Source organism: Megalobrama amblycephala, linkage group LG7, assembly GCF_018812025.1.
Source record: "Megalobrama amblycephala isolate DHTTF-2021 linkage group LG7, ASM1881202v1, whole genome shotgun sequence".
NCBI lineage: Eukaryota > Metazoa > Chordata > Actinopteri > Cypriniformes > Xenocyprididae > Megalobrama > Megalobrama amblycephala.
Genome location: NC_063050.1, coordinates 1,049,330 through 1,060,862, shown reverse-complemented (window position 1 = coordinate 1,060,862; position 11,533 = coordinate 1,049,330). Strand labels below are relative to the sequence as shown.

Genomic DNA, 11,533 nt, shown 5'->3' with positions numbered 1-11,533 from the left:
TTGTGGGTCTAATGCCTCAACATTAGTGGTTCATATCACAACTATTAAGGGGGCCGAAGAACATGTTTTCAAAAGATGTAATATAAGTCTTAAGTGTCCCCTGAATATGTCTGTTAAGTTTCAGCTCAAAATACCCCATAGTTTTTTTTTTATTAATTTTTTTAACTGCCTATCATTATAAATGCGCCGATTCAGGGTACGCAGCCCCTTTAAATCTAGTGCTCCACGCCCCAAGAGCTCGCGCTTGCCTTAAACACCATAAACAAAGTTCACACAGCTAATATAACCCTCAAAATGGATCTTTACAAAGTGTTCGTCATGCAACATGTCTAATCACGTAAGTATAGTATTTATTTGGATGTTTACATTTGATTCTGAATGAGTTTGAGGCTGTGCTCTGTGGCTAAAGCTAACATTACACACTATTGGAGAGATTTATAAAGAATGAAGTTGTGTTTATGAATTATACAGACTGCAAGTGTTTAAAAAATCAAAATAAATGCCAGTCTTGTCTCTGTGAATACAGTAAGAAACGATGGTAACTTTAACCACATTTAACAGTGCAACATGCTAATGAAACATTTAGAAAGACAATTTACAAATATCACTAAAAATATAATGATATCAATGATCATGTCAGTTATTATTGCTCCATCTGCCATTTTTCGCTATTGTCCTTGCTTGCTTACCTAGTCTGATGATTCAGCTGTGCTGCTCCAGACGTTAATACTGGCTGCCCTTGTGTAATGCATTGAACATGGGCTGGCATATGCAAATATTGGGGGCGTACACCCCGACTGTTACGTAACAGTCGGTGTTATGTTGAGATTCGCCTGTTCCTTGGAGGTCGTTTAAACAAATGAGATTTATATAAAAAGGAGGAAGCAATGGAGTTTGAGACTCACTGTACAGTATATATATATATATATATATATATATATATATATATATGTTAGCCACATCCAGAAAAATGAATGGATCTGTATGGGCCTCTGCTGGATGTAGTATATACAGTTTTTTAAAACTGTATTTCCTACAGATTTTTCTCTAAACAGCAGATGCCCCAACACCTAGATCAATATCCAGAAAGATATTTAATTTTGATCATCATTAAGGTTTTTTTTTTTTTTTTTCATAAAAAAATTAATATTTCATATGTATGCCAATGGTGTGGTTGAGGAATTTTGCTATAAATAGTTAAAAAAAAAAGTACTTCATATCCCCCAAAACACAGCATAAACATATAGATGAGAAGAAAAAGGGAAAAAATTATATAATTTGTATTATTAAAAATGTATAATTTAATACAATTGCTCTCTAAATATTTGAGGTCATATGGCACCATTATTGCATTTCTCATGTTTGCTTTTCAATAATAAAAAGTCAAATGACTCATTAGTGTAGAACAGATTCCACTGCAAATTTGCATACACAAAAAGAATAGATACAAATTAAAAATGATTGCAAAGTAATTATATAGCATGTACATATTCTGAAAAGTTTAAGTTACCATGGTCATACCATCAAAGAGTGTACAAAGTAAAATTTGTGGCTCTGTAACAAAACACCAGCACAACCATGTGGTCAATGTTGCACAACAAAGCAACATTGGCTCAACCAATGACATGTTTGGGTGCGGGACTATCTGTTTGTGCATCCAATGGAAGATGGGGGAGTGTTCATGAAATCTGTTTTTTCACCATGGAAACAAATGATTGCCATTTCCTGCATGTATAATGATAGGACAAAATAAAACATGATGGATATGGTTAAGTTTTAATACAGCTGTTTTTGTAATTCCAGTAAAGAGTTTATGGGTTTATGAAAGCAAGCAAGCAAGCAAGCAAGCAAGCAATCAAGAAAGAAAGAAAGAAAGAACGAGTAGATTAAGTTTCTCGTCTGTTTCAAGTTTTGTTAATTATCTAGTTCTGTGTATTTAAGCCCTTAGTTTCCTCTGTTCATTGTTCGGTCTTGTTTTGGTTTATGTGATTATACTATGCTGTATTTATCCTAGTGATCTACTGAGTGTACAGTTTTGGATTTATTCATTAAAGACAGTTTGTTAAACTCTATCATTGTGTGTTTACTGCAGCAGCCACACATTACAGAATGAAAGATCAGTATCACCAAGACTTCACTCTTCCATCTTAATGTCACTATGACATACAAGAGGAAGCTAGGCAAGCTCTGGGCGGTCATTGCTCTCAAATGAGAACATTGAACCTGAGCTGAGACAACTTTATTTACATTCTCTGCTTACATCTCAGTGAGTCTGAATCAGAAAACTAGTCACTAGTGAACTCTGGTAAGTCAAAAAAATATTTGCTTATAAGGTGGACTTAAATGTTTTATTGAAGTGTTAAGTGAAATGTATTTACTATGTTAAAAATAGGGCTTGGAAACCTGATACACTCTGTGCTGTTCAGTGTGTTGTAGTTGTGCTGTAGTTTTTCTAACATTGTTGCTGAACCAATTTCCACTGAGCAGCAAGAGCACTTATATTTTGGTCATTATTGCATATCTGAAAGAAAGAAACCTTGTTAAAACTCGACAATGTAAGGATATCTCAGAATGTGTCAGAATTGGGTATGACTTTAATACATGTACATGTTCCCTTGCATTATGCATTATTGTCATTATGACTTTAGACAGAGAGAGCTTGTTTTGAAGCAACTTCTGAGCAGTTGTTTTCACAATCTCTGCTTACATCTAAGTGAGACAGAATCAGCATACTTGTCAGTTGCCAACTCTGTTAAGTTATGAGAAACGTTTCTTACTTAAATTCAAGAGCTCCACTCAAAGTTGGGGTATTTTAATGCCAAACTGTAGCTCAAGGTAACGAATTAAAAAGGTAAATTAAAACAAATAAAATAAAATAAATTCAATTAGAATATCAACAGCAACAACAACAACAACAACAAATAAATAAGTAAGACTGTAAGAAACCACATCTTCCCTGATCCAATAACAGAACACTTAAGTGCTGAATAAAAATTAAAGTTGGCCTTGTATGTCAACGTTACAGGCAGGGTAACTTTGAGACAGTTATGTTAAACCATAAAACAAAAATCCAACCAAGCTATCAATTTCCTTCCAGAGTAAAATCTGCTCTGTTATAATGTTGTCTGTAGAAACAACACTCTAAAAAAGACTGCAAAAAATAGGGCCCAATGAACTGTTAATATGAAGGAATTTTATTGACTAGGAGTTTTACCCTCATTTTGCAATTTTGTTGTGTTCTAGGCTAAAGGAAATATCAGTAAACTAAGTCCTGCCAGAAAATTACAAGTACCTTTTCTGTTTTTTCACTATTTTTTTTTCTTACAGTGAATGCTGGTCTTGTTTCCCACCAAATAATTTATTCAAGATATATAATTATAATCATTATAGCAAATATTCTAGAGGTACTTGGTGCATCACCAATTAAGGCAGCCATTTTGAAGTCATGTTGTCATAAATAAAAAACTAAGCACTAAACTGCAAGAATATTTTCTCTGCAAACATTATTGTATATTGTTAAATAATTTAAGAAAGAAAGAAAGAGAAAGAGAAAGAAAGAAAGATGTATTAGTAAGACATCACCCTTCCATCTTGATGTCACTATGACATACAAGAAGAAGCTTAATTTTAAGGCAAGCTCTGGGCGGTCATTGCCCTCAAATGAGAACATTGAACTTGAGCTGAGACAACTTTATTTATACTCTGAGTCTGAGTCTCTACTTACGTCTAAGTGAGATTGAATCAGAAAACTAGTCAGTAGTGAATTCTGGTTAGACTCATTTATTTTTTTTTTTTTATTGTTAAGTTAAATTTATTTACTGTTAAAAAAAAAAAAAACCCTGACAGTGCCATAGAATAATGTGTAAGAATAAAAGGAAATCATGCGTGATGGTTTAAACATCCGTTCTTGAATGGTTGAATTGTCTTTTATAAATCTGTCAACTTTTGTGGATGCCATGCATCATTTAAAGGGTTAAAATTCACTTTGGTGTAGAATTATTTCAAGTTGTGGGTGCTCATGCAACAGTACTTTTAACTACTGACTTATGAAACTACTGTTACTCTAAAACAACTGCTTCAGCATTTTACACTAAGCAGGAAGAGACACTTCCTTATATACCACAAACATCCTCCATTGTTGCAACAAATTTACTTCTACTTCGAGGGGAGAGTGAGGAGTGTTGTAACACAAGTTAGTTATAACACCATCATTTTATCTAATTAGAAATTTGTTCCTGAGGTGAAAGCAGAATGGTACTTTTGTTGCAGAATTGTGTTGAACTGTGAAATGTATTTACAGAAACTACACAGCAACTCTGACTGTTGAACAACCATGACGTCGAACAACACTGTACATCACTGTGGTATGTCAACTCAGAACCTGGTTGCAGCCGTCCTTCCTCCTTTACTCATCATCGAGCTGTTACTTGGACTACCTGGCAATGTCTTGGCACTGTCAGTCTTCAGCAAAAACTTTAAGTCTTGGAGGGCTAACGTCATGTTCCTCTTCAACCTGGTTTTGTCTGACTTTCTGCTTCTGGTGAGCCTACCCTTCCGTATTGACAACTTCATACGTGGCGAGAAGTGGATATATGGAGACGCATGGTGTCGGGTCAACCTATTTATGCTGTCAGTCAATCGTTCGGCTAGCATTGCCTTCATGACTGCCGTGGCTGTTGACCGCTACTTTAAAGTGGTCCATCCGCATCACAAAATTAATCACATAAGCACAAAACAAGCAGCTGGGGTTGCCTGCCTCATCTGGAGTGTTGTGATATCTCTAAGGATCCCTTTGCTGGCCAACAATCTTCTGAGTGTGAAAAATAATGATTCTCATTGTAGGAGCTTCAGTAACTATGAGAAACCACCACTAGGCATCTACCTGCATTATGCAGTGTTTATTTCAGAGTTCTTTGTGCCTCTAGTACTTCTAGTCTTCTGCTCTGTTCGAATTGCATGTATCCTACGGTCTCGCCAGATGGACAAGGACAAGAGAGGTCAAAGGGCTATTCGAACTGTACTAGTGATTGTTGGGGTTTTTGTCTTCTGTTTCTTCCCTAGCATTGCCACAGGATTGACAACACTCTATTTTAAAAGTCTTGGAGACAAGTACTGTAAGGCTTACAATCTCACCGGTCAGCTGTTCTCTATGTCCATAGCCTTCACCTACCTAAACAGTGCTCTGGACCCGGTCATCTACTGCTTTTCCAGCTCTATCTTCCGCAATTATTTGAAAAGAGCCATAAACCAGTCGGGATTAATGAAGCTACAGATGAGCCGACGGGACAGTATGCCCAGCGGAAGTGATTGAATGGATTAGGGTTTTATGAGCATTGGTGCAGTGTTACTGCTTAATATACAATGACTTTTTCATTATAGTTTTGTTTGTCTAGTTTTCTTTATTAACATATGATATATGTAATGACATATGTAATATTATATTTTTGGACATATTTTTTTATGATGCATATAGAACAGAAATTGTATATAATACATCATGTCATGATCTGCTTTTAATGTAATTAATAAATAAAAAATAAATAAAATAAAGCCATATAACAATGATAATGAAAAAAAAGAAAAAAGTAAATTTATTTATTTATTTATTTATTGTTTTAGAAATTTGGATAAAGAATTAAATCTGTGGACAGAAAACATGGGATTAATTTATTAATTATTTTATAAATATCTTAATATATATTTCAATATTATCAGTGTAGGTAGATCTGTTTGGACATGATAATCCCAATTTCTCATTACAGTGTCTCTGCTGGCATCCATATTATAATGAAATAACTTTAAAAAAAAAAACTTATTTGGAGCTCTCCTGTGGAACTCCTGTGGATATGTATTAAATATTGGTTAAGACTACAGTGTAACAGCAAACCCACTGGCTTATTTGAGTACCTTACCAACTAAATGAACAATCTTTTGTTCTATTAATTATCAATTATTATAAATTATCAATAATCAAGTAGCATACTAACAACAATTGACATGTTATTGTTTTTTATCCACAATTCAGATTCTATTACACACCACCAATAAACTGCAACAGCAACTACAAGCAGTTTTTATTTCCTGTATTGCTTCATACACACAAATGCAGGCACATATAAATATATACAGGTTGTTAGACATGCAGACACTGATTAAATTTGGCTCCAATCATGTTGTCATAGCTGTAACAGAAAGCTAGAGTGGAAGCAGAAGAGAGTCTCTCAACTGCCAGTGGGAAAGATTGCACTTCAAAGGCTCCCACACACTCTCAGGATGCACTTCTATCCTCAGTTATAATCCTGAAAAGCTACTAGATTTTTTAAAAAACCACAAGGGATAAGGTATTTTTGGAGAATATCAGTGTAATTTTGTTACCCATATATATACAGAGTTCAGGCATGAAACTCTAACCGAATGCTAATTGGTTCTTTCTATGCCGTGGCACCAGTCAATCAGAAGTATTTCCAAATCTATGCAACCATATATATCGTACCCTAGCCTGCGATCGACAAGCTGCGCAATGTGAAGCTCTGTTATTTATGCATATGAGCTCTGGCTCTTTATCATTCTAGTTTAGGCTACTAGGTCAGATGCACATTTATAGGTAAGCTCAATAGTGTTAAGCCACTCGGCAAAGCAGGCCCAGGCACACATCATACACATGTCTATAGCTCTATGGAGCATCAGCAGTACACATATTTTGGCATTCAGATCTGCTGGGTGGGGGGTATCAGGCCGAAGCTAACTAGGCCGCTTGCTTAACTTGGGTAGCACGGACCATGTGGTCCACTGCATTGAGAGGGTTCTACCATTCTTGCAGCAGCCTTTTCTTTGTTGTTTTATTTGACTAAGCTGATCAAATTTATATTTGTTCAGCAGCAGCAGCAGCAGCAGCAGCAGCAGTAGCAGCAGCAGCAGCAGCGTAGCAGATCTTGTACGCCAAAATCAATCCATGTATACTTCATGTCCCATGCCAATAAATGCTGGTTGAATTTAATCCACTCTGAGAGTTGTCTGAAATATATATATGGATGATTCTCACATAAACTTAGTTTCAAAGATTTCAAACATGAAAATTTTAAAATGTTTGTATAAACAAATTTCTTTTTTAGACATTAAGAACAAGGTCTGAAGTGTTTGTGATCATTAATTTTAAAAGTTTTACTGACAGTATAACACCTTTTTGAACATATATGCCAAAACAAGTCCTTAAAAATCTCATTACTGCAACAGTCTGCAAATGTCAATACCATTAGGAAAGCTAATACATTTTCACATTTTTAAAAATTGATTAACAGTCATGCACAGTTACATGAAACTCTAAAATAATATATATTTTTAAATTAACATTTTAATTTGATTTTGACTGATTTTCTCATTACCGCAGCACCTGCTGCCATTTACAACCAAATATTTTTATTATTTTATTGAAATCTGTCATATTTTCAAAATGATGTGGCAAACCTGAAAGAACACATTGTATAAGTTCTGCACATGCATTTAAAAGCAAACTACTATTTTTCCATCTATTAAATAAATATTAAATAAACGTTTTTTTTGCGGTAATGATAATAAGTATACTAAGAATGAGGTATAGTTTAAAACTATAAACTATACTAAATATATATTAAAATAAATTAGATAATATTGGCACATTCATGGATTTAAGTTCAATCAGTTTGATTTGCAGAGCTTAAAAAATATAGGATTACATAGGCTAAAATTGTGCATTTAACAATACAACATGCACCACCCATTTACCAGATTTTTTTTTTTAAAAATACTCAAAATTTAAGAGAATAGTAGAGTCCACACCACAACGATAATGGCAAAGAAAAACAATATTGCTGGAATCACTTTCAAAACAATTTTCTTCCAGCTAATGAACAACAAATATTAATAACCAATCAGATCTGACCAAATTTGAAGAGCTCAAACATTCCGCAAATAAATATAAAACATGCATAATATATAAAGCTTACAGATTAAGCTTACATGTATTCTTTTGAGCTCTTTGTGAAACTATATTAATTATTTGGTCTATTTGTTTGATTTACATGCATTGATATAGTCATATATTTTCTTTCAGCTGCCTTCTCAAACTTTCACTGCATCAGTGTTTATTCCTGCTTTGTAAATTTAATTTCATATCGAAATTTAATTTTCATAACAATCTTTTTATCTTCAGAAGAGACATAAATTATGCGGCTCTTTTTTTTTTTTTTTTTTTTTAATGCTTTATTTGAACATTTAGTTTACACTTTGGATGAATTGCGCGGCTCTCTCGCACAAAGTGAATCAAACTCCTCATTCTCCTTGTTACGTGTGATTGGCTGTTTGCCACTTTCAGGTGCACGCGCTTTGCAAACTCTGATTAAACCTGAGTTGACAGAGAAAGTTTATACTAAGCGTTGTGCAACAGTTGATCCTGTGTCTAAACCAGATTGGATTTATCTGCATTTGTCAACTCCAAACCTACTCTGAAACTCAGAGTTTGTTCAGCTAGCTTCAAACAACAGGCCACTGGAGTCTGAGGCTGATTTGGAGGCCTGGAGTAGTTTTGACATGCCCTGATATCTGTGCTTTTTTAAATTGTTTATAAACATATTAATGACTAAAAGTCTCATTACACTGTATTCAGCACAAACTATGCTAGAATAATATGTAAGCAACAAGTATGTACATGTTTGTATTTTTGAGAGTATTAGGTATATGCGTGTTTTTTGAAAAAAAAAAGTAAATGAAATAAGGCCTCAAAATGCATACTAAATGTTTTTTCACAAGACTTTTGGGAATTGTATATTTTAGTCTAGAGTTTTTGCTTCAAAATGATGTGGAAATTATCCTGCCTACTCGGACACAAAAGTTTTTTTATTGATTTAAAATTTCTAAGAAAATTTCTTCTTTGTTTAGGGAGCCCGTATGCAAAGAGGTGTGAATCTTCATGAATAATGCTGTGATTTGCACCTGAGGAGATTAAGACCCTGCCCCTAATGAGCCACATAATGAGCCATTAGGTCAGGAATGTGACTGAGTAAACTAAGAAAGAATGCAATGATAAAAGACATATATCATTTTTTGTTTGAAGTTTATTTAAAATATAGTTAACTATATAAATGAGAGTCAAAGACACATTTTGAGTACACAGTTATACCTGGAAATAAATCCTGTTGTAGGGCCTCGCTCGACAGAACTTACCAATGACTTTATCAATGAACAACATGATTGAACAAAGCTTCATTTGGTCCAAAAGATCCATTTCCTGACAGGAAACACCTAGCTTTAACAGAAGTGATGACGTGACTTCTTTTAACAAAGGACTCTGTCTAAAGGACTTCTTAGCTCATCAGCAATAAACTAATCAGAACCCATCACGTGGATCTGATCACATTAAATCTATTGATTCTCTCACAAAACCCTCTTGTATTATCGGACGGAACAGGAAAACACCCATCAACGGATTTAAAGACGAATCTGTCCTATCAATACCTCCCTTGTATTGAGCAATCCATCCTGACCCGGTCACTCGTGACTCCGGTCAAAGTTTAAACTATGCTTAAGGACTCAATCTTGAATCTCAAAAGGGACAATTGTCGATTACTTAAAGTATTAACTATATCCAGAATAACATTTGCTATGATGTGATTACTAACATGTTGGATTCAATGCATTATATGTTTGTATTCCTGTATGCATCTTCTTTCTCTTATAATCATTGTTTTTAATTAGGTCAGTCTAGTAATATGTGTGGAAGAAGTGTGTCATGTTTGAGCTCTAAATACAGAGTTTATAATTCTCTGTAATTCTGTGTGAATGAAACATTGAAATTCAGTATCAGGAAAATATTAAGAAACTTTATAAAGTTGTTAATAAAACAGGAGAATGTTCTGCAGATATCACGCGATGTGATCAATAGACAATAGACGAGGCGTGTCTAATCTCCGGAGCAACGTCTCATTGGAGGATCGCATCTGAAGGATGGAGCCAAAATTGCTCCTTTAAAACTATGCTGTCCGAACAAGCTGGAAGTCAGAAATAGGTCAGAAAGCGCTCGAAATCGGTCAGAAGTCGGACTGAAGCACAGTCGTGGAAGCCCGGTAGCCGAAGCACCGCTACTTTGACCACAGCGGAAAATTCGCATGGGTCATTGAGAACTGATTGACCGGGGCTGATTTTCCATCCATTTCCTCAACCACGAGCCGCGCCGCTGATCATTCAACAGCCGTCACATCCAGACTCCAAAACACTTCGTGAAATATCTGACCAAAGTCTCCCAAGAAGAGAGCCGCTCAAGCCAGACGCTCAGAACAGTTGCACCAGCCAGCAACATCCTTCAAAGCTTCCGCGCAACCCACAGGGCTTTCCCGAGAAGACGTCACCTGAAAGACAGCCAATCCAGAACAGGATTCCGCTGTACACGAGTCACGGAACAACCCGATTACCTCAGCTGTCAGAGCAAACGCAGGTACAAGCAAACTTCTCTCTCTCTTGCTGGAAACTGGTGGAACTCCTTTAAACCTAAAGAATCAAGCCAAAGCTCTGCTTTTGTGATTTTCCTCAGGTTATGAGTTAAGTTAGCACTGAACTTGGGACTTTTCATGACTCATTTCAACTCCGCGAACGTGTGTGCATGTATGTATGTATGTGTGTGTGTGTGTGTGTGTTTAGCCTTAGTTTCTTGTAATCATTAGAAGTAGTCAATAAACCTTGTTTTGATTTTCACATATACGAGTTTCTTGTGCTGTGTGTCAAATTACTGCCTTAAACGTAAAAGATCAAGTTACCTCTTGCTTATAATATAATAATTACAATAATAACAATAATCATAATAAAATATTGTTACTGTTGGCCGCAGAATAATATTTGATCCAGAATTGGTAAAATACTCTAACCTCAATTTTCGCTGGACGAATAATTGATGAAGTGTTAAATATTAATTCTGAATCATTTACAGTGAATCATTTACAGTTGATTCAATTCTTATTCCCTGTAACAATTAAATTGAGCTAATAAATAGGCTAAGTCCTTACATAATGGTGGAGGATGCGGGCAGTTTAATCTAATTTGTACACAAAACAAGTAACTTGTGTGATTGTATCTTTTCTATTGATCCGGAAGATAGATTAGAAACAGAAACAAGGCTTTTGATTGTCATAACAATGATTGCACATAAGGCGCTGTGGATGAATGAAATCTGAACTCGAGTTGTTTGTCTGTACGTTTTGTTGTTGTTGTTAAAACTGCAGTAAACGAATCTAAGATTGTCTGCCAAGACAAAAGGAAAGTCGCCTGAGAGCGCACCAGGACAGAGTAAGCGTGTTCCTTGCTTTTGTTCTTTAAGGCCTTGTAGCTATAGTGGATAATATTGCGTGTTCCAATGTTATTTCAACTAAGCTAAAATCCCTGCATGGTTACATTAGAGAGTAGCTACCTAATGTGCCGCCTATATTCGCTCATTCGTGAGATGAGATATTAATACTCTAAACACTACGTGTCTGAGTTTGATTTGAATGGGATTATTTGGAAAATTCTT

At 35.2% G+C, this 11,533-nt stretch overlaps 1 protein-coding gene across 2 annotated transcripts; it reads left to right on the top strand.

The window, feature by feature from the left end:
• The first annotated feature begins 2,135 nt into the window (after positions 1-2,135).
• Positions 2,136-6,067, top strand: hcar1-3 (hydroxycarboxylic acid receptor 1-3). 2 transcript variants are annotated; one of them, XM_048194975.1, is made up of 2 exons: positions 2,136-2,305; positions 4,301-6,067. In XM_048194975.1, the coding sequence occupies exon 2, from the start codon at positions 4,334-4,336 to the stop codon at positions 5,309-5,311; it is 978 nt and encodes a 325-aa protein (XP_048050932.1). In that variant the 5' UTR covers positions 2,136-2,305; positions 4,301-4,333; the 3' UTR covers positions 5,312-6,067. The 2 variants fall into 2 exon arrangements, with proteins under 2 accessions (XP_048050932.1, XP_048050933.1); XM_048194976.1 differs by lacking the exon at positions 2,136-2,305 and adding an exon at positions 3,866-4,192.
• Positions 6,068-11,533: the final 5,466 nt, after the last annotated feature.

Coding starts and splice junctions, on each gene's coding strand:
- hcar1-3 (XM_048194975.1), top strand. CDS start 4,334: ATGACGTCGAACAACACTGTACATCACTGTGGTATGTCAACTCAGAAC.